The sequence below is a fragment of the Callorhinchus milii genome, unplaced genomic scaffold (genome assembly GCF_018977255.1).
Source record: "Callorhinchus milii isolate IMCB2004 unplaced genomic scaffold, IMCB_Cmil_1.0 Scaffold9, whole genome shotgun sequence".
NCBI lineage: Eukaryota > Metazoa > Chordata > Chondrichthyes > Chimaeriformes > Callorhinchidae > Callorhinchus > Callorhinchus milii.
In genome coordinates this window covers 13,160,506-13,185,213 of record NW_024704750.1, presented here as the reverse complement: position 1 = coordinate 13,185,213, position 24,708 = coordinate 13,160,506, and the positions used below count along the sequence as shown (strand labels likewise).

General features: G+C 35.6%; 1 protein-coding gene across 5 annotated transcripts in view; it reads left to right on the top strand.

Moving 5' to 3' along the window:
- mipol1 (mirror-image polydactyly 1) overlaps nucleotides 1-24,708 on the top strand; it is a 90,785-nt gene that overhangs the window by 44,015 nt on the left and 22,062 nt on the right. For 4 of the 5 annotated variants that reach the window (XM_007893357.2, XM_042338248.1, XM_007893359.2 and 1 more), the window contains 2 exons: nucleotides 115-285; nucleotides 11,169-11,276. In XM_007893357.2, the coding sequence (XP_007891548.2) occupies nucleotides 115-285; nucleotides 11,169-11,276 (279 nt within the window). The remainder of the gene's footprint in view (nucleotides 1-114; nucleotides 286-11,168; nucleotides 11,277-24,708) is intronic. The other variant, XM_042338249.1, reaches the window with a different exon arrangement.

Here is a 24,708-nt window from a genome sequence, read left to right as displayed (position 1 = left end):
TAAAAATTAAATCAATTCAGACAGTGTATTTTTTATGTGTGCCCATTAATTAAGATCTAAACCAAATAAAAACTAAATTTTAATTTGTATACATCACATAAATGTTGTTGACAGACATTGCAGGAATTATTGAACCGAATCAACTATGCAGATACAGGAAGAGCAGTTGAGAAGAATGGAGTTGTAATTGTGGATCGAATACACAAGACCAGGGAGCGAAAGAAGAAAATAACCGCTGAAGAAATGAATGCAGTTATTGAAGAGAGGGATTCTGCTCTAGCAAGAGTAAGTATATTTAGTCCCATCAGACATTTCATATCCTAATTACCTTTCTTCCAATTAGTAGGACTATCAGTTTAGGAAGCATCAATTTTCAATGACAAGAATTACATGGAGATTATTAAAATCTGAATGTATTTTAGTATTGTACATCTGATAAAATGTATGTCTTTGGCATGTTGTCCATTTATACGGGATTTATAAACTTTAACTTCAAAACATTCTTAGGTTTGTTACTTGTACTGCACATAATTCCATGTAAACTATGAAACCATTTCACTATTTTAATGACATAATATTGTTGTTTATATCACTTTTGTTTTTCTTATCCGTAGTGTCTATTTGATTTAAATTCCTGAGTCATTTATTGGATTTCTGAGTAAACAGACAAACTAGTTTGAATGGTGTGAAAACAAATATTTAAATCTTACCTCAAATATTTGAAACTTCATAGCTGCATTCATATATTTTTTCAATCAAAAACACTCACACAGCTAAATATTGACATGCAGCTCTTCAGTCCTGAGTGCAGCCAAATCTTGAGCTGTATTTGTCTATGATTGTTAACAGATGTATCACTGTATGACACTTTACTTGTTCTCCAATTGTTTATGTCTAAAGCAAGTACAGAAGGTGAAAGAGCATGACTACTACTTATTTCAATCTAGAAGTAGAGAAATGTTTGATCCATTTCTTGAAATGTAGTCCTTTTTTTATCAGTACTTTTAAAATCACAAAAACAAACCATCTATTAAAATCTTCCATATTATGGTTTCACAACTTGCTGGGACAGGATCGAGATGCTTTCTTTTATCAGAAATATCTTTGCGCTTGAAATTTGTTTAAAAACACTTAGGATCACTTGTTGATATTTATTCCCTTGATGTTTATTATTTCTCCATTAGTATCATAATCAAATTTTGATCTGTTTATGATGAAAACCCAATGAAAAATAATATGTTTAGTTTCCCCGCCCATTTCTACCTGTAGGAAAGTGGCTGGCCTCTGTTTGGCATTATTCTTGTATTGTCGCAATTATAATTGGGAACTCAGCAAAGAAGAGGAATCAAACCAAGTTTATCACTTCATAGTGCCATACTAATGCTCCTCTTATTTTCAGTTTTCTACCAAACTTGGATTCCACGAGTGTTTCTATTTGCAGAAGGGTATGGGTTCAAGCCCCATGTCAGGACTTTAAGCTCACAGTCTAGGCTGATACTACAGTAGAGTATTTAAAGAGCTCTGCGTGGGACATTACACCAATGTCCCATCTGCCTGTTCAGGCACACATTAAATATCTCATTATCTTATTTGAGAAAAGAAGTTTCTCTTGGTTTTATGGCCAATTATCCCAATAATCCTGCAGATAAGTTAGTTGTTTCCTTAATTACTATTTGGTGGCTCCTTGCTGTACAAGCTGTCTGCTTCATTTGCCTACAAATAAGGAGTCACAGTAATTACCTGTGAAGAGCTTTGCGACATATTAATATCATGGATGCTATATTAAACAAAGATTACTATGCAAAATATGCAGATTAACTGATGTTTTAAATCAATTATTTCCATCTTATTATGTATTTTAAGTATTCTGTTTTATTTATTTTTTAATTCCTTATAGTTGTGTGATACATTTTAGCTTACTGTTTATATCACTTCATTTAAGTTCCTTTTTTTCAAAATCAAGGTTATTAATGCTTGTTTTTTGCATATGAGTACATTTCAAACTGATAGTGCTCCTACCAGTTTGAAATGTACATGTACACAAAACCCAAAATATGGCATGTATTATATGGAGCCAAATCTTTTTTTTCTTTAAATAATCCTACTCTCTTGTCTTAACCAATGAATTGTAACTATAAAAATGTTTGTCTGCAAAATCTGAAAGAATGCCAAGCAAAATGTCTAATTAATTTAGTAAAAACATTCAGACTATATAGTTCTATCAACAATGGAATAAAGTTATACCAAAACCACCCCATACTTATCATTACGAAATGCCCTTTCTCAGGCGTACATTAATAAACTCAACTTTTAAAGTTCAAAATTGCTGGACAATTTGTATTAAATTTAATTCCAAAATAACTTGCTCAACGGCTAACAGAAGTTAATAAAACAGCATTTTATATGCACACTGTTATGTAATTTGTATTGCAATAGTGAGTGAATTAGCTCACTGAAGCATTAGTTCTACTTCATCCGAATTTATGGTTGTCCAATCAAAAAACATTAGAAGCAATATACAATGCAGAAGTCTGACACACGACTGGTATCTTAGATCTGCTCAAATTTTATTGGCATGTTTCCAAAAATACAATAGTCTTTAAAACTATTACGATGCAGAAGAAGATTGGCATTTGACTGTTGACAGTTAACAGTCCTGAGTTGAACAGAAGCTTTGTAACTATGGGATCTGGAGGAAGAAATTCATGGATACGATACCCACCTTAAATTGTTCACTGAATACTCAGCAGTTAATACAGCAGAGATCAAAAGTAAAGCTGCAGAACCATCAAGCAGTACCACCGGTGGCTAATAAATATCACTGGCTCACTTGTCTGCCAAATTAATTAACTGAAATTGTACTTACTGTACCTTGTACAAATAAAGCTGTTGTTGGAGGCGATCTGTTAAGAGCTTGCATATCAAGCGTCCTGTTTGTGGAAGCACAGTAACAATGGCTAAATGCTGGCATTAGAATATATTCATTGGTTCTGATGTAGGTATGTTGCCTCCAATTCATTTGAGTTTTTGCTTGATTATCTATCTTAACCTGATATACTTCAGGGTTACCTTTTCTTGGAAATGTAATTGATGGGCAATTGATGGGTAATTGATGCCATATGACTGCATCAAGAGTCACGGAAGAAAAAAAATGAGATCTGAATTGCCTCTCATGCATTTTGTAAACCAGCGTGAAAGTGTTGAACAGAAAAGCATTGGATGAGGTCATAGGTTACAATTTGGGTTGTGAAGGAAGCAAAAAGTTATTTTAAAAGAGATAGAGAGAATGATTGAATCTTCGCAACTACAGCATTAGAGAAGTTCATTTTGCCCATCGAGTCTAAGCTGATGTGAACTCATCCATTGGAGGTAACTACTCAAGCTGGGAAAAAAATGGCTATAGCAGTTTAGCCTTCAATAGTGACTCATGTATATTTTAAAACTTTAAGCTCTTGGTCTTTAAGAATGAAGCAAAATAGCAATTTAATTTTCATTATTTAGTTGCTTGTTTTGTTCATTCCACTGCACTATATAATTGCCAAAGGTATAAGAACATCTAACACTTGTATTTGATCCTGGACCATCTGTGTTTTTCCCCTTCCCGGAATAAATTTGATGTGATCTGTTAATATCACAACAGTGAAGGTAATTCCAAGAAATCCATAAACATAACCCTTTGTGCAGGAAAATACTTATAATTGTAAGGGAAAATTGGCATCTGGTCAAAGCATTTCTTCAATTAAAATGCAAATAAAGCAAGCGTCCTCTGCTTTGGGATTCCTGCTAGGAACAGAATGTAGACTTTCACCTTTTTGTTGACATTTATATGGTTTGAAATAGATCAGACGGATAGTTGTGCAAGATATTTTAGATTCCTTGTTTCAGTGTATGAATTTAATTTTACACTCAGATCAAAGCATTGTAAAAATGAATTCTGAAGCATTCATTTCTTTTATCAATGCTGATGCATAAGGTATTTCTTGGGGAAATTATTTATACTTCATCAATACTTAAAAGCACATTTTAAGCTGCGTTAAGTCAGGAGACACAGTTCTATTGACAATTAGATTACAATAAAATAGCTAAGATTTATACAAGACATTATCTTTAACTAGTTTAAATACCTAAAAATAGTACTGATGTCTATAAATTGTATTGCACATATGTTTTGTTTGGTGCAATTAATTTTTCTTAATTCCCTCATTGCTGCTGGGTGGTTTGTTGGTTGTGCTTATGAGAAGGGGTAGTTTATATCCAAAATATATTAATATATCACATCAATGGTATTTATTAAATTTTTTGTGACAAAAAATAATTAGCGACAAATTTGCAAACCGTCATTCCCTCATAAGTTTTTCCCTCTATTTTGCTTTCATTCGCAACTACATTCATTCCATTGTTCTTTTTCGTCCATGTTTGTATTTTTCCTGTTCCCTCCCTCCCCTTGTTTACACCCTCTCTCACTTGTTCTCTCTCGCTGCATTGATACCACTTCTCTCATTTTTCCTCTCATTTAAGTTGGTTTCTCTCTGGTAAAATGTAACTTTGCAATATGATTATTTCAGGTCTTTAACCATTACTAATGATAAATGCTTACCTTTTAGCACTAAGGGGTATGTGTAGATCTAATGTATAATAATACTGGGCAAAATTATAATCTTACTTGATATTAGCTCTTGGCAGGGAGTTAACTGCAACCGCTGAAAAGATTTCTAGCCAGGTAACTGGATTTTAGCCAGCCAATACTATTTAAGATTCTAGCTTGAGGGTTTAATACACTTCAATATTCTATACAGCTATTGTCTGTAAATGTACAAAGACATTATGTATTGGCTTTAGGGGGTTATTAAGTCCCTGGGGTGGCTAGGTACTGATTCGAAAACTTGACTTTGTGTATCAATGGTCTAAAACTGCTTCTGCTTTCCTGCTGAGGTCATTAGCCTTGTGTTGCCAAATGTGAAAACATAAAGGCTCAGTGTTTTAACTTTGTTTAAATGTTGTAAAATGTAAACTCGGGTTGTTAAAATGACAACATGAGAATGCAGCTCATAAACGATTCAGTCTTTTCAGTGTCTTTCATGCATTTCAAATATAAGAAGAGTTCTAAGGAGAAAAATTGATAGTTTGTTTAAAAAAAGGCCTTTTTGCTAGAGACATTTTAAATTAAGTTATTTACATTTAATAATTGGTCACTTGCTGAAACCACGGTGACAGCCTTAGGATCCCTGCCTGATCTGTCTTGTCATTCACTCCAGGTCTATTTGTTGGACATTGCTGTGCACAAATTGGCTAACGAGTTCTTTTACAAAACACATGGTCACCCACTTTATAATATATTCTGTGTAGTACTTTGGGATGTCCTCCTGACATGAAAACGCTATACCAAATGTAAAAAAATTTTTTGTAAAGGTGTATTTGATAGTCATTAGAAATTGTCCAAGAATATATCTTGTGTAAGTTACTTAACGTAATAAATAAAAATGTACAGAACAATAATTTCAAATATGCTGAGGCACCAGGACAAGAATTCAAGGATGTGAAAATAATTTTGAGAATAGACATAGGGAAGTATTTATTTGCACAGAGAGTAAATAGCTCACATAAAAGGTTACCAGAAAGGGTAGTTGAAGCCAGTTCACTAGACACATTTAAGAAATTGCTTAATAATGTAATGTGAAAAAAGAGATTTTGTTATTGTGGGGGATAAGATTGAAAGAGAGAATTACTCTTAAGTCACTCATGATGGTAGTTCAAAGAGTGCCTTAAACAACATTTTCATTCCTTGTTTACTTTTTTTCAGAATTATGTATGTAGATGATGAAATACAATTGATTTGCTTTGGAACCATTCATTGTTGCTGAAGGATATCCTTTTAGGGATCCTGATTGATAATAAATTGAAGCTTTCACAACAGTGCTCAGTAGCAGTGAGTAAGGCAAACCAGATGCTGGTCTGTATTAAAAGGGCAATATTGAGCCAAGATAGTGGAGTAATCCTGTCACTTTATAAATCACTGGTTCGACCGCACATGGGATACTGTGTGCAGTTCTGGTCTCCGCAATATAAAAAGGATATTGCAACAATTGAGAGGATACAGAGGAGGACAACCAAAATGACTGAGGAGATGGAGGGACTGGACTACAAGGAGCAATTAGATAAACTGGGCATGTTCACACTGGAGAAGAGACGGTTGAGGGGCGATGTGATTACGGTCTCTAAGATTCTGAAGGGAATAGATAATGTAGATCATGTTGAGCTGTTTTATCTTCTACTGAGAAGTCTAGAAGACATGAAAAACGCTATATCAAATGCAAGGATTATTATTATTACTGAACAGTAGAATTAGAGGGCACAATTGAAGGTGGGTAAATTGAGAACAAATCTCCGGAAACACTACTTCAGTGAGTGAGTAGTAAATTTATGGAACTGGCTCCCTAGGGAGTCAGTGAAAGCAGAAAACATTGTTTTCTTCATAGATAGATTTCTGCTAGAAAGTAATATTTTGAGATACAATATATAGTTTGGGACATGACCTGTCAAGCGACTGCCAGGATGGTGGAAGGTGAACTAGGTGGTGTTGATCTTCTTTCGCCTAACAATTTCTTATTTTCTAATATGTCATTGATGTATCAAATGCTGGTCAAGTCTCAAAAATGGTCCTGTCTGATCAGAGCCAATTATTTTTGTTGCATTTTCACTGTCATCTTGAATGGCAGCACTTCATTTTTTTAAAAAAGCAAGAATTCCCAATGATACTCAAGTCAAGATTTCTGAAATCATTTGCAGAGGCAAAAGGAAAAATATATACTAATGCAGGAGTTCTAATATGCATGATATATGGGTCTGTATCCAAGCTAGGCACCAAACCTTGTTTTGAATCTTGTCTGGAAGAGATTGGTAGTGTTTGTGTCTACCCAGGAAGAGCTTGTGATGTTTCATAGAGGATGGATGTCTGTGAAATGGTACATGCTTTCCTGAATTAATCATTAGAATCTAGATTTATTTTTGGAGTTTAGAGTTGGCACAGAACATTCCATCTGAAATTTATTGTGTTAATGATACGCAAATTTCTAATTGTTTCGGTTTCTAATGATTTCCAGACCACAGGTATTGCGGTAGTATTTTTGAGGCTGAAGACGACCCCTTTGGAATGACAGTGTTTGTAGAACTGAAATTTTGACTTGTTCTTTTGGTTCTATGAGTATTAAAGAACAAGGGGAGGAGAAACAAATTGCAATGACTATACATATAGAACCATGGTGTGATCATTTCTTATTTGACAAGAAAAATGCTTAACTTTATGTAGGATTACAGATATTGTGTTTAATGATACATATTGCGACTTCAATAAATGTCATTACTGGGAGGAATTTGTTCTTAAACAATTATATTTATTAACAGTACAACAATAGGGCAGAGTTCATAACCATTTTTATGTATAATCTGCATCTCAAAGTAGAGATTTGGCAGCCTCTTTTCATCTAGTAGGATTTATCACATTCCAATGTGATTTAGTTTATTGTTTTGTGTCATAAACATTGTGAACTGAGTAGTTAATCCTTCTCTCAGTACAACTGTTAACTTGCCATATTAATGTGTTTTACAGGAGTAAGTCCAGACTTGCAAACTGCATAGGAGACTTTGTTTCCACATAAGTTTATATTTTTATCAGGTTGAAACTGTTAACCTGTTCATTCCCTAACTACCTCCTGCAAGTAATACTGCTGAGGCTATGCCAGTACTTTAAATTCCATTTGGTGAATTTTGAAGATGGTAGAAAATGTTACACTCCAAAGTCCATCAATATTTCTGGCTGGGTGATATAACTGATGTAAGAAAATTAAATTACCCTTTATGCTTCTCATAACAACAGCAAAATTACATTTGTATAGCGCCTTTCATGTCGGGAGGATGTCCCAAGGCACTGGACAGACAGAGTTTCGGACCCAAGCTGGGAGTTGGGATCAGGGAGGGGGAGAGCAGGGGGGTAACAGGGAGATCGAAAACACGATCGAAGATGAGGGTGTTGAGATGGTAAGGGAGAGGCGAGCGGAGGGACTGCGGGATGGAGTTCAAGAGGCAGAGTGGCAGAAGGCCCACTAGCTAATAGTGGGACGAGCGAGGCGGGGGACATGAAGCAGGCCTTAGCCCACTGAGCGGAGGGAGTAAGCAGGATTCGTAGGGGTTTAGGAGGTTGCAGAGGTAGGGGGAGCAAGACCATGAAGGGCTTTGAAGGTGAGGACCAAGATCTTGAACTATTGTAATAAGCTTTCCTCTATTGAAAATAAGAGATTTGAAATAAATCATCCTGTATAAACAAAACACCAATGCACAGGTTCTCCATCCACAAGAGGCAGCATATGTTACAAGTCACAAAAGCAAGAATCATTTTTGTTTTAAAATCTGTCTCTTGTACATGCTCCAAAAATTATGCCTTGTTTTTGTTTAAGGTCTTTTGCCCGTCCTTTTTCCAGTGATTCATTCTTTCACCAATTAGTGGTTAGAGTCTAAATATAATTGTTTAACCACTTGCAAGCAAGAGCACCCGGGTTCAATTCCCAGGCAGGATGAAACCTTAGGCAAGATTCCTAACTCCACACGTCGCTGTATGCCTAGCAGTAAGTAGGAACCTGGCTATTAGTTGATTGACAGATCATTTTCTGGGGGTAATAATCCCTTCAATAAATAAATAAATTCGTCACTCAATCTACCACTCTTTATGGGACACAGCTGTGCGCAATTGGTTGCCATGTTTCGCCCACAAAATATACAGTCAATTCACATTACAGTGTATTCTGTGAAATGCTTTGAGTCGTCTCACTGACGTGATAAGGCATGATATCAAATGAAAAGATTATTATTATAATTCAGGCTAAGAGACTCAACAGATGTCTCCAAAATATGCTTCTATCAGATGTGTGACAGCTGCACAAGTTAATTTATTTTTATATCCTTCACTAGGAAGTGGCTTGCTTCTGTTTGACCCCTTTTCAACAATAGTGTAGCTGAAATCATTAACCATTATGTGATGGGTTGTAGGAATGAGTCTATGCCCTACCACTCCCTGACATATCCTGTTGGAGCTTCGCCATCTTGTCCCATAAAATACAATTTTTACTTTATGAAATGGATGGCTCTGCAATTTCCATCATGAAGAGATCCAACCTCAATTTGGTTGTTGAGAGAAGTCCAAACATTTCTTCATAGTAAAACAAATCTAGTGAGATAATTATACCAGGACACTCTTATGGTTCATGATAGTAGATAGCAGTTTTATGTCTGGCACCTAAAAGTTAGGGAATTTTTTTTTCTTTAGTATTGTAGTACAGTTCCAAGATAAATCTGCAATTTGCTTTATCATTAGTTATATTTCACAACCTAAAATGGAGAATGACACTTAAAAATGGAAATGCAGTACTGTACTGCAGTATATTTATGGTAGGAACAGAGGGGCACAGAGCACAAACCGATTCTAATATCGTACAGAAGCTGTGTTTTTTGTATGGAAACCTGTCTTCAACAATCACTGGGCCAAAGTGGCTTTTATAGAAGTGTGGCCTCTGAATAAGGGTTCGTTGGTGCGCCAGTTGTTCCAGGGTGGTTGTTAACAGGCGGGTGGTTGCTGAATGGAGGTGGCTACTTGAACAGGTTTGACTGTACATCAAGATGCACTGAGATGGTATCAAATTCAGGACTGTTTATCTTTGTTTTATAAATAGCTTGATTTAAGTAATAATTGAAAGACTCTCCAGACCAAACAGGAGGCAACATGTTCTGGTATTTCAAGTTGTACGTTTTGCTTGAAACAGGCAGTATACTTTACAAGAAGGTTTGTAATCCTGTGACTCATTGTTCTGTGTAACTCAATTGGAATGCACCTGAATGTTATTAAGAGATTCCGTTGGTGACCAAACCAAGATCAAGCATTTTATGGCTGGAGACGTTGGTTTCCGTTAATCCATGAAGTGTGTTCAATTGCTCCTTCTAGGTTCCTTCACATTGTATATAATGACAATGTATTTTGTAGGCAAACATAAGTAGGTTTTAATTTCAACAATCATGACATTTCAGCCCTGTTATTAACTCAGTGGGTGAACCACATCCCAGGTAGATCTTGTTTATAAATTCTTCTTGCTGTTAAACGTAGTGATTTTGATGATGATTGATTTCATGTGGTTTTCTAAGCAAAACATCAGCATAGTTGCCTCTTTTAGCGATAGGAGCAATTTCATTCCCTTTGTCAACAAATTGTACATATTTATTAAACAAACTTCCAATGCTTTCCAATATTGGAGAATATGTAAGAATATCCAGGCCAACAATCCCCGGATAAAATTGATCACTCACTTTGTGGGGCATCGCTGTGTGCAAATTGGCAGCCATGTTTGCCAATAAATAGTCAATACACTTCACAGTAAAATCCTGTTCGGCGCTTTGAGATGCCTCCACATTGTGACAAGGATTATTATTATAATTCACAGTATCTTAAGCTACAATAGACAGTCTTACTGTTGAGTGCAACAACAAGATAACTACTGAAAGCTGTTACAAGATATAACATTCAAATTTACAATAATTTCATCACATAAGTGAGCTGCGACTCCCTGTCCACCCATGTCCTATCAGCTTGTTTGACAGACATCAAGGCCTGGATGAGCGCAAATTTCCTGCAGCTGAATGACGGAAGATGGCATGTCCCTCATGCTTTCCACTCCACCATCGGTGGATATGCCTTTAGCCACTGCACTCTGGAGCTCTCTCCCTCAATCCATCTGCCTTGCTACCTCCCTCCCCACTTTCAAATCCCACCTGAAGATCTTTCTTTTTGATTGCGCTTATGGTTACCTCCCTCTCCCCCTGGCTCTGCCATTGTCAAGCACTCCAAAACCCTACCCTGCATGAACTTGTAAATGCAAGTTGTTGTTGAGGTACAGAATTTATTATTCATGTAAAAATATAAATACATATGAAGTCTACTGAATAGGCTGTGTTAAAATTGTATGTTTGATTAGCAACAATACAGATATTTCCACAGTAAGAGAGAAACCTTCTTTGTGGTTTATCAATAGGATTTTGGTAACTGAGCTGCAGTTAATAATTAAAATATTTTAAACTCTCTGCTATTCAAAATATTGCACTACTTATTAGCTCATATTATTTGGTCGCAGTGTAAATGGCTGGAACAGGATCTTCATCATCTGAAAGAGCAGAATCAGACAATGGCAAACAACACGAGACAGCTGACTGCTGAAAACAATCAGGAACGTGCCCTGAAGGTAAATCTCATTCACTCTCTGAGTCAAATTAGGATTGTAAACCATGGATGCCATCAATGTGCAACCGATATCTGTTGTGTACATTTCAGCACCAGTATGTTATGGTATTTGCCAACAATCCCTTCTTTAAACATAGATGCAGTTCTGTTCTGATGGGGTTTTATGTATATATGCATTTCTTTTTGTTGAACATAAAGAAGGAAGGTAGGCACACTAAAAGTATATACTCACTACAGTAACTATCTTCTTACCCACTCTATATTGATTCTCGCTCCTTTCTTACCCTTCCATTACTAATTCCAATTTTTTTGTCATTATTTGAAATTAAGCTCATATCTTGATTTCAGAGAATTGACAATACATACTGTATTTGAAGTAGCTTTGGCATTTTATGTTGTGCTACAGTGGGTAAAAGGCAATTGAGGAAGACAAGTTATATTATTTAAAGTATTTTTTGTACAATAAATCTAGTTTTACAACAGGGATCGTTTGACATGGTAATGTATATTGCTGAGTAAAAATGCATGCATTTATAGTGCAAGCACAAGAGCTAAAGACTGGAGTTATTTAAGATAAAAATATGCCTCTGTCGCTACAGTTCATATTTTGGATTGAATTTAAATAATATAAGCAAATTCATGAAGTGTCCATGATATTGACTAACTGAGGACCAAGTGATTTTTGAGAGGGAATTTTGGATGAATGTTGCTAATGGGACTTAACTGCATGTTCAGAATTAGCTACCAACTAAAGGTTGTCCTTGTTCAGCATTTGGTGGCATATTATGGACTGTCATTGCAGTTCTGCCTTGTGCCACATTTAATGGCAATGAATGTATACCTGTTTCAATTGTTCTGGTATTTCATGTGAAAAGAGTTTTGGGATGACGATGATAAAACCAAATGATCTTGGTCTCTGAGATACTGAATTATGTTGAATTAGCAGCACAAGATTCCTGTAGCTCAGTGGTTAGAGCGCTCTCCTCGCAAACGAGAGACTGGGGTTCGATTCCCAGCAGGGCAAAACTTTGGGCAAGTTTCCTTACTCCACACTCCTGATAATAATCCCTCAAGAAAAAAATACAATAATAAAAACTGATCACTGCAATCTACAACTGTTTGTGGGACACTGCTGTGCACAATCGGCTGCCATGTTTCGCCCATACCTATCCAGTCAATTCACTTTACAGTATATTCTGTGAAGCACTTTGAGACATGAAAAGCCCTATATCAAATGCAAGGATTATTATTATAGGATACACAAGGAAATTCAATCTAGGTTAAGGCAAAACTACTCGGAACTTAATCCAATAAATTGGATTACTATCCTGTAAGCACTCTCACCATTCACTCCCACCATCTCCTGTTTGTACTGTTTGTTCGCTTTAACAGTGTCAATTAGGATTGCGTTAGTTCTATTGCCTATTTCCTTGGGATGTCCTTCCGACGTGAAAGGAGATATGTAAATATGTTGCTGTTGTATTTCATATTCTTAGAATTTGAAGTCCAGTTCCCAGGGAAATATTTGCCTGAATTTGAACCAAACCCCATAAAAAAATATAGTGAACCATTAAATCCAGCCAGGGTTCTCTTGATATAAGGGCACTGCATTTTGAAGACCAGTGGGACCTTAAGGAAATGGTCTCACACTGGTTGAGTTTCAAATGATTGCAGGATATCTATATGACTTCTGTATGCTGTGTAACTCATACTGTATCCTGTAGCTCAATGGTTAGAACGCTCGCCTCGCAAGCGAGAGACCCGGGTTCGATTCCCTGCAGGGTGAAATGTTGGGCAAGTTTCCTTACTTCACAACGCCTCTGTTGCTTAGCAGTAAGTAGGAACCCGGTTGTTAGTTGATTGTCGGATCACTTTTCCGGCGGTAATAATTCCTTTTTAAAAAAATAAATAATTCCTTTTACAAAAATAGAATTATTGGTCACTTCAATCCATGACTGTTTGTGGGACACTGCTGTGCGCAATTGGCTGCCCCATTTCACAGAGAAAATATACAGTCAATTCACTTCACAGTAGATTCTGAAGCACTTTGAGTTGTCTCAATGACCTGATAAGGCGCTATATCAAATGCAAGGATTATTATTTTATTACTATCAAGAAAAACTTTGAAATCCATGTCATGCTTGAGGGATTCCTATTATCAATATCCACTTTAGAGTATGGAATGTCTAGCCACTCAGAAAGGAAACAGAAATCTTTGCAAAATTTACGAATATACACAACATGTAATCCTCACTAACACAGCTAGTGTTATTACACAGTGTTCTTTATTAATAGCTTATGAATGCATTTGTTAATGAGTGGCACAACATCTTGATTCTCCATCATAGGGTGGTGGGACGTGGTTGTGTAAATACTCATACAGAAAGTTCCTGATCTTGACTATGCTATCACAGAAAGGGCCAAACCCTTCCGGACGGTAAAAATCAAAGGGTGACTCATTGCAGGCTTTTTGCACACATCTGCTAGGTGCCGGAAGCCAAGAGCACGTCACCTCTCACACAGTCAATTTGAAGGGTTCTTGTGTTTGATGGCTTAGAGAAATATTAAGGAAGGGACAACACATTAATAAAAGCAAGGAGAAAAAGAAACTTGTAAATAATTAAAGCTCCCCTCCCCTCATTATCAGAGAGACAATCTGCTACTTCAAATCACAACTGATTCTGGGCTAAATGGGTGAAACAAATTACCATCTTTTCTTGAAGTGTCAGGATTAAATTAGGAAATAGAAGCAGTAAAGAGAGAGGAGACAAGACTTTGAGATACCATAGTTTGGGGTATTTGTGGTTGTCCCTGACAGCGGCTCCAGTTCCAAAGCACCTGTGTTTGCTCTCCAGCTTTTCTCAATCTGCTTGAAAGTGGCCTGAGAATGTCACATGCCTGCATGATAGCTTGGGTGCCACTGCTATACAAAACCCAGAGCTTTTAGAGCAGTTAATAATTAATGTTACTTTTCTTTGTGACTGACTGCAAGCTATGAGAGCACTTGAATTTGTGTTACTTTTTAGATTTCATGTAAGGTTTGATCATAGCTGTGTACCAGTTGGCACTGAGGTTCATAGTTTTTTTAACTTTGTGTTGGTTAGTCTCTGCTAATGCTTTTATTAGCTTGCTTATTGAAGTTTAACCCTTTTGATGAGAGGAGCGGTCTTTCTCACATTGATTTCAACAGTATCATGCTGCTGTATATCAGTGTTGTAACAACCGGAAAATCTGCACTGTAAATAAGATTGTGGAAGTGACAACAATAACCCAAGGTGAATATACTCTGTTTCCGCTGGTACTGTGGGGTTCTGTTCTACAACATAAGCAGTTCCAAATGCACATATATATATATCAAAATAAATGGAATGCGGTTTCAAAAAATCTCAAAATGGGAGAGCATTAATAACGACTTCGTACATTTCAGCTATTCCTTTATAGTTCTCAATAGGTTGAACAGTTTTTCTGATCACAGATAATTTAAACGGTGCATTTGCTAGTTTTGTTGTATGTGCATCCTTAGTTTGATGTTCTTAAAAACAAACACGAGCAAATGCACCTTCTGTTCTGGAAATCTAGCTGAAATCCTTAATATCGCTATAATGGTGATGAGGAATTAAAAATGAACTATTTTAAATGGATGTGCACATGAAAAGATTAATGCTCTTAAGCAATAAAAATGTACTTGTTTCCTTCTATTCACAGTTCAAAGACACGCGAAGTAACGGTGTCTTGTACTTTCAAATTTGAAAGTTGTCTGTTGCTTTAAGTGTCTGGACCTAAAGGACTTGCTGTAATATATGGCCATACAACAGCCATAAGAGCTTTTCGTTTTTCATTTTTTTGCGGGGGGCTGAGGCTATTTGGTGTGTTTCTACTTTTCTGAACAGTAATATGGGAAATGTTGATTATTACAAGTGTTGAGGTATAGTGCCCTATATTAAGGTAGGTTCAATTATTTATGAATGCAAAAGCAATACAAATTATTTTACAATTAAGAACAGTAAGCAGTCCGAGATGCTATCCCAGGTGACAGGCGCTATATAATGCCAATTGTTGTAATGTTCAGAAATCTAACAAGCTAAAAATGGTTCAAATAATTCATAAATCATTTAAATTGACTAAATTACCAAGTGTATTTCAGCATTCTTAACGTCTGTTAAATCTATCAGTCTTTTATTTAGATTGATTGATTACTCTGTGTATTTTGCTTTAGGGAAGGTTTGTATCGAACTCTTTTGTCCATTTTATTTCAGTTTACCTCCCTATTCTCTTAAGTGTTTAATCATTAACACAATGACGTCTCCTGTTACTCCAGTAACTTTGTGTTGCGAGCAGCAGTTGCCAGGTGATATATTTCTATTGCAAGTTCATATGGAGCAATACCTGGAACTTTATGACATACCAAAAAGATCTCTTATCATACTGTCACCTGTGTGGCATTTTACAAGTACTTTAGTGCTTGGTCCTTGTACAGTTTTCCTCTCCTTCTGTTGTATGAAAATGCGTTTAGTACAAAACCTCACATGAAGGCACATAATCACAGATCATGATAGAGTTCTGTTTGACGTTTCAAGTAAAAAAAATTCACCACTAAACTGCGCTCAAATAATTTTGGTAGCCTAAAAAACTAGTAGGCTCAACTAGTAGGCTCCTTCACTTAAAAGGGAACAAAATATAAAATTTCAATTATTTTCATTGCATTGTCAGATCAACCAGTAGTGATGATGTGAACGATTTGATCCCCATATGCAGGGGGAGGCATTTTATGATTTTAATTTTCTTAAAATTACAGCATCTGTTCAGTATGCATAGCTTTGCCAAGCTCTGCTTGATACTCAGTTCTAAACTGCCCTCATTTTACTGTCTGAGAATCCATTTTTAGGTATATTGGCTTTAAAGAATGTTTTATAATGTTTTATTAATTGGCCACTTATGGCCCACAGTTACTTAATCAGAACATCCAAAAGTGTTTACAACTTATGACTGTAATGGATTGCTTTAGTGCATACTTATTTAAATTGAAAGCTATGGACTACTTGTAACCTGCCTCCCTTCAAATGCAACCGTCAAGCTAGTTATTACTTCAAGTGTGGAATTAAGATGGAATGATTTTGTGCTTGTTGGTATAAAATCCCCTCATTTCTTGCTACCTTAATAATAATAATAATCCTTGCATTTGATATAGCGCTTTTCACGTCGGGAGGATGTCCCAAAGCGCTTCACAGAAAACACTGTAAAGTGAATTGACTGTATATTTGTGGGCGAACGCGGCAGCCAATTGCGCACAGCAATGTCCCACAAACAGTCGTGGATTGAAAATGACCAATTTATTATTGTTTTTGGTTTTGGAGGGATTATTATTAGGTGTGTGGATAGTCGCAGGACATTTGGGGGTTTTCTGTTAAAGGAACACAGGGAAGTGACTATCTAACTCCTGTCAAATTTACCTTATTTAGATTCCAGAGAAAGCCTGATGGCAATTGTGGATGAAGCTTATAGATACATGTCTGCTTTGAGTCAGACTCTGAATATTAGTTTTCATGCAATTTTCTTACTTATGGGGAAAATCATTCAGATCAGTCGTATGAAATTTCATTGATGGACTGTATAGGTGGGCAACATAAACACATATTCCAACAGAGGTAACTGAATAATGATCAAAAGCCGGAACCCTGGCCAATTTTCACCTCTTAAGTCCCAGATAATGAGTGCAATTATTGAACCTCTACCTCTGCTCACCTAACTCAGCATACATTGAGATAGAATCTCAAACCTTCCAGTTCTAGATGGCTTACTTCAGCACTGAGCAGTGTTCTCACCAAATGAGCCATCTGGGATCCCCTATTTAGTTTTTAGAAAGAAACTTGACTGTTTCTTGATGTGACTTGTGATTTAGATATGATTGGCAAAATAGTGCATGGCATTTTCTAATGTTTAAAACAATAAAATACACAATATGCTAGTTGCAGAATTGTGCCAAGACAAAAATAGTTTGATTATAGATATGTAGAGTATTATCAGGCGTTGTTAGGTGTCTTAATACCATTACATAGAAATAACCTTTTAAGCATGTATTGTTGCTAATGAAAAGCTGCTGAAACTTGGATTGTCTGTAACGACAACATTTCTGATGGTCATAAAACTGAAGTGTTCAGATCCGGGATTGCAAATTGTTCTCTGCCAGTTCTTTACCAGTTCCAAACATAGCTCTGAATTATTTACAGGAAGTTGCAATGTGAACTTTGACTTTGATGAATCATTGTTACCCTTATCAGTTATTTTTATTATTACAATCAGTAAATTACTAGTCTTCTACTACACCCATGTGAAAAGTCACAAAATGTACTAGCAGCACTATTAAAATCATATTTAATGCATTTCATTTGATATTAATTTTAGCTGGTTTAAACAATTTACTGCATTGATAGATTAATACAAATCACACTCTTACTATCTGTCCAGTTAATTTTACAACTGAACATGGTTAGTGCAGGTTGCAACATTTGTAGAGCATTTCCTGTAATGGATAAACTGTACTTAATTATTATGTTTGTTCCTCTGTGAACACTTATATATTGAACTCACAGAAATTCATACATTTCTTCCGGTCATCTGTTTTTTGTTCCTCTGGAAGTCTTGGGAAATATTGTATTTGGTTGAACATTAATAAAGATGGATGTGATTGCTGCAGTAGTTGGCCATTTCACTCATTTTTAAATTGGTTATTGAACTTAATTGGTTCTGAACCTATTATAGGAACTAACTGATACCTGGTAATCATTGAAGTGTCAGTCTTGTTATCTAATCATTGTTAATAAAAAATACAATAGTATTTTTAATTCCAATAAAACACATACTTTAATTACAACATTTACAAAAAACATTATGTATTTATATGATTGAGTCATTTTAAACATTTTTACCTGCTTTTGACTCTTTCATAGTTATCTTTGTTTTATTAATTACCTTAAATCAGTTCTGTGCTGATCCATTATTATTACTAGATAGGTTATAACACAAATTAGTTTGATTATTAAAATATATTTAAAGAATATAACCAGCATTCTAGTGAGAGAATAGTAATAATTCAGAACAGTAATATTGTAGAATCTAAACACCATAACATGTCTCAATATGTATTTTACAATAGCTATCTAGTATTATTACAACAGAAGTCTTACAAGTGATTACAATCTAATTGAAGGAGTTTGGATGACGTTAAAACTCCAGGAATGACTGTCAAATGGTTTATTTGCATCTTCTGAACTACCAGATTAAACGCATCCATGAAATTGCTCCCTGGTGTCTTATTTTTAATATCCTATTAAAATGTTACATGGAAAGGGGTTTATGCTGCTTGGGTCCATTTTCGTGTTGAAGTGGATGTTAGCGCATTCTATGTTGCAGATACATGATGTTCACTCAGCAAATTTATCATTTCCTCACAATTTTTCAGGGGTCAACTGCAGTTGTATATTGCGAGATCAATGACTTATTATTCTGCAATATAGAACATACAACTTTTTTTTAAAATCACAAGTAAGTAAATCCTGTAAATGTTATAAACATAGACCTTCTATGTAAGTTACTGCTGAAAGTGTAAAAAAACATTACCGTAATGCTAAGTTGCTCTTCTTACACTTGTACACTACTTTATTTGATCAATGGACAAAGTTTAAAAACAGAAAAATGTAATCAATAATTGTCAGTCGAAATCTAAAAGTTTACTCTAAGTGTTTAACAGTAGCTTTCACTGAACTGAGGCTAAATTTCTTACTATTATAAATGCTTTTGTAAATGTCCAATGCAAGTCCTTTGATAATTACATTTTGCATTCTTCCTCCTTTTTTGAAGTGATGATTCATGCATAGCTAGGGTGTGGTTACTCAGGCACTGGCTGCTTTCCAGCACCTTGCTCAAATGGCTGTTGTTATTTTTAGTGGTGAGTTAAGACACTAAATGTCAACTGGCTCTTTGGGCATGGTGGTACCTCAACCAAGTGCAATCCTGTCATCTTGTGAAAAACTTGCATGCTTTCCAATCACTAAGATTTATATTTCATTTTAACATATTTATATCATTTTCATGTTGCATTGAAATGAAAAAACACAGAAAAAAGAGGGCAATGCTTGCATTTTACAACTCAGGGTCAGTTCTATACTGTTCATTTAGATATCTGAAAAATGGTGATTTAAGTGGGGTTACTGGAGTGTGGTTATCGAGCTGTACCCAGGATAAGTCAACATCTCCAAGAGAGGTGAAGAGAAAACTGCCCAGGAAAAAAATACCGTTGATGGTTACCAAGCTCTCATCAACCCTTGGAGGGGGAAACATAAATGCTATTTCCCTCTGTTACTCAAAAATGACAAATAGTTTAATAAATAAACATATGATTCTCTGGTAACAGATACTGACAAGACATTCACAGCTTCAAATGTGCCTTATGTCACGATTCATCAACTCTTTACATGTGCTTTCAGTCTTGTCCAGCCTTGCTAAGGGTGTGCTCAGAATACCTTTTGTTTGGTTTTAAGTAATCTCCTGCAATAACGTTTCATTTAGGAGCAAATGTTAATACACTGTAGTTAAACCAGTTTACACTAGCTTAATGTGACAATTTCAAATCAACCAGGATATATTTCCTGTTCTATGTTTACGCATAAAATACCAAATCAAGCTGTCTGAATATTGCAGTAAGAATCAAGAAAACCCTGATGTACAAATAATAAATGCATTGAGGGTTGACTTAACTTGCAACTTCAATGTTCTATGAGTATATGAAATGCTTTTTAAAACCTAGCTTACAATATTTTTTCATATTGTAATAATCATTCTAAATCTGCTTTATATATCTAAACTTTGATTCAGTTTTATTTAAATTCACTTTTCTTATATATTATTATTTCTGTTTGTTTGTACAGTCCGACCTTATTAAAATACCCTTTGGCGTAGTGCGGTTACACTGAGGTTCATTGGTATACTAGAAGTGTGGTACCCTTCTGGTTGCCAGTGTATAGAATGCATGTGCAGCGTGCAGAAAGTGATGTCAGCAAATACCGACAACCTGGAAGTGCTAACCGGTGGTCGTTTTAGAGTGTGCCTACTTATAACATGGACTGAGTTAATGGACCCAAATAAAACTTAAAACATGCAGTTAAAGAAATGGCTACACATAACGCCTATTGGATTTTTAAAAATTAAAAACAATGTAACTTAGCAAATAGGAACTGGAAATGTGGAAAAACAGGATTTCATATTTACATATAATAAGATATGATGACACTTCAACTGTAGTCTTTTTTTTATTTTAAAACAATATATCTTAGCGCCTTGGGACGTCCTCCTGACGTGAAAGGCGCTTTATAAATGGAATCTTGTTGTTGTTGTCTTGTTGTTAGAGGCCAATATTAGGTTACATTCCAACCTCTCTTTGTAAAATTAGAATAAGAAGAGAATATACTTTTGCTTTCTATATCTCTGCTTTTCTTCTCCCAAACACATTCTACAGTATGCACATTGGTAAGGCTGTCCTTATCCTGAGAGATGGTTTGAAGTGCTCACTGTACACAACCAGAAGCCATGAATGAACTGGGTTAAGTTGATCTGGCCATTATTCGTAAAACATGCCTTCTGTGAGATTAATTATGTGAATGTGGACTGAAACTGCCCATTTGAACTTCTATCAAACAATGCAGAGATCAAATGCTTAGAGGAGCAATTCTTATAATGTAAATTACACCACTGCATGTTAGTAATAGCTACACTAACAAAGTATAGACTCTAATCTTGGTTTCATTTTGAAAATAATACAAGTTAATGGAATTTCATTCTATCTGTGCGTGTCTTTTTTAAACAAAGCCTTCAAGAGATATTTTTCAACAAACATAATTTAAACAAACATTTATGTTAGAAATACTCATCTATTGTTCTCCTACACAGCAGTCTTGAAATGCTCATTTTGGTATGCTGAAAATCTGTAGCAAATATCTTCAAATAAAAATGAAGATATGGAAAGATTAGGAAAGAAATTAAACTATAATGTACTTTAAAACAATTCTCAGCAAAGTAGTGAATCATTTGCTGACTTTCAGAAGGTGTGATGGAAGTATATTTTAAAATCAGTTGAAACAAACTGCAGAACACTTGTTAAAAAAATGCTTCAGGTGGATACCACACCCTAAAATAAAACAGTTTCTATAAGCAGTTATTTTGTGCATACATTCTTTTCTGCCTGGGAATGGTAGAAGACAATAGCTGGGGTGTGAGGGATGAATAAACTCAAGTGACAGATTAGGGGATTTTTTTCACCAAGAAACAAGTTGCACTCCATTCCAGGACTGTTTGTTAATAACTGTCAACTGCATGAAATAGAATCTCCAGCCTATAAATGGATTGCATGTGGTTTTGGTTTAATGTCTCATCCGAAGGACTGCACCTCCAAAAATGCAATACCCCCAGCACTGCATTGAAGTGTCAGCTTAGACTATGTGATTCTAAGTCCCAACAACCTTCTAACTCCGAGGCAAGAGTGCTACTACTGAGCCAGATGGGTGAAAGTTCCTGGAATATTCTTGCCACAGAAGCTTATTTGACCTTTGCAGTTTGATCTTTCACTTTATTCGATGCAATCAAACCAGGCTTCCAAAATAAAGTGATTTTGATTTATTTTTTCTATGGTTAATTTCTAAAATTAATGATATTTCTTTGTTATTGCTGATAGTTTGGGAAACAATTGTAACAATTACAGAATTTACACTAAGAGTGAATTTACTAAAAAAAAGGGACGGCTGAGTAATGTCAGGTGTGCAACTCGAGCTTGAATTGTGAGGAAGTTCTATAGCTCCATATCTTGCTGTTATGTATAGTGTTTACCAAATGTTTAAAGCAGGTGTGTAAAACATATTGAGGGGAAAAGAGTAAGCAAATACTGCTGATAGAAAGAAGATTTAACGCAGCGGAAGACTTGAGCAGCAGTGGCGTGATGTGGTTGACCATTGCTACTTGTGGGTGTTGCTATAGTGATGGGGAGCAAGAGATTAGTGCAGTTGTGCTGGTTTTTACGTTGAGCACACATAAGTTTCAAAGGCTGTCATTGTCTGTTGATGTATGTCAGCTGACGTGTCACAGTACTTCAGAGGTCAAAAAGTAGTGCCAGTTCAACGTTTACATACATTCTGCAAATTACTGTTCACAAGCAGTTTATTTTTCAGGAAAGGATCTTTTTACAAAAAATGTAAAAAATGCATAATACTCTGGTACTGTAATTTCAATTCCAGTGAAATGTTCGGTAAATAATAAAAAGAGTCGGTACACTTTCGAAGTGTTAGATGTTTTATATCTTGGCACTGGACTGACTAATGAGAGAAATGATTGGCATATTGCAGATGGCCTAAAGAATGCAATAAGTTGTAAGATGATAGTTGATTGTTCAATTTCCTCATAAAATTATTCAATACTCGTAGTTTTATCACCCTGTAGCTTCAGTCGTTGCACAGTGTTGACCTGTCTCTTTTGCCCTCATCACTTGTGCTGTATAATGTAGGTAATTACTGCAAGGCAGCTGACTGTTGGTTCAGTGAAGCTGTTGTTCTCCCAGCCCAGCCATTGGTTAATAAGAGTAGTTAAACACATCTGTTTCAACAGCTGGCAATTAGATGGATCTCTTTTACAACCATTTTTTAAACCACCCAATCCATGAAATGTGCTGGAGGGGTGGAATTACACTGTTTACTTTTTTTTTACTTTCTGTGACTGCTTAATTGCCTTTAGATGCTGCTCCTTTTAAGCCCGTTTTTAAAATAAAGCTTTTTTTTGAACAGTTAGTTACCTTCTGAGTATAACAGTTTGCAAATACAATTGGGAATTTATATATAGGACAGTGTTTAGTAACGCACTGAATAATAATACTTACATTTAATATAGTTCACTTTCTCATTAAAGCGTGACAAAATCATTCACAGGATTTTACTGTAAAGTGTATAGGTGAAACCAGCAGCCAATTTGTGCAAACCAATGTCCCACAAACAGCCATGAAATGAATAATCAATTTAATTTGGGGGATTGTTGTCAAGACACCAGGAGAAACAAACAGCATTCTCTTTTTGATTAGTGCAATTGGATCTTTAATGTCCAACTAAACAAATTAACATCTTATCCAAAAGATGGACCTCTGACAATGCAGAACTCTCCCATTACTGTACTGGAGTGCTGACTTGGACAATGAGCTCAAAGTCCTGTCATGGGGCTTGAACCGATAACTTTCTGACTTAGAGGCAAAAGTTTTTCAGATGAATATGTAAACAGCAAGATATCATTTTATTGACATTGTCTCATCTTTTAGATGTTTTGCAGCCTTGGAAAATGTTGCAGTTGTTCATCTGTATAATGTATAAATATAATGTTTCTGACAGTAATTATTTTTCACCAGTGGAGGTCATGGCACACAGTGGAGGAAAGTAAGCTCCTTTAAGCAAATCACATGATTTGAAAGGAGTGGTACAGTAATTTGAATTATGTTACTGGCAGAGAGAAATAACTTAGTTTCTCTAATACATCTGTATATTTACAGGATTTCAGAATTATTCCTGTTTCAGGTGCTGGTGTTGAACACCCGACCACCAAAGAGGAAATCATTGAAATTATTACGATTCTGTAATGTACCTTTATAAGGAAATCACTTCTGCTATAAAAATATTCTGACTCTGAATAAAAAATTCAGATTTTGCTAAAATAAATGTTATTTTGTGTCTGTGCATTTCTGATTCCTAAAGCAGTTATATGCTGGAAGCTGTTATGATTTTCTTTTGTTTCAAATAGATAGTCACGTCATCATATTTTGCATTGTATTCTATCTTTGCTATACTGTTGGCTATTAAGTAATAATAATAAGACTTCCATTTGATACAGCGCCTTATCACGTATTCAAGGAGTCTCAAAGCGCTTCATAGAATATACTATATTATTATACTGTAAAGTGAATTAACTGTATATTTTGTGGGCAAAATGCACAGCAGTGTCCCACAAACAGTCATGGATTGAGTGACCAAATTATCTTTTTTTAATGGGTTTATTACTCCCGGAAAACCGATCCGCCAATCGACTAATAACTGGATTCCTACTTAGTGCTAGGTAAATAGAGGCGTGTAGAGTAAGGAAACCTGCCTAACGTTTTGCCCTGCCCGGGAATCAAACCCATGTCCTCTCGCTTGTGAGACGAGCGCTCTAACCACTAAGCTACAGCACTCATTACTTACTCAAGTAAGTAATGAGTAAGTAAGACCGATGTTTGAGCTAGCGAACAATGAATGCTTTCTTCAGTGTAAATTAATGCATTGGGCCGACTGTTTACAGTGCTTTTCAATGTGCAGTTCTTTGGATTTAAGAAAACAATAAATATGCAATATAAATACATATTGTAGTGAAATTAGACA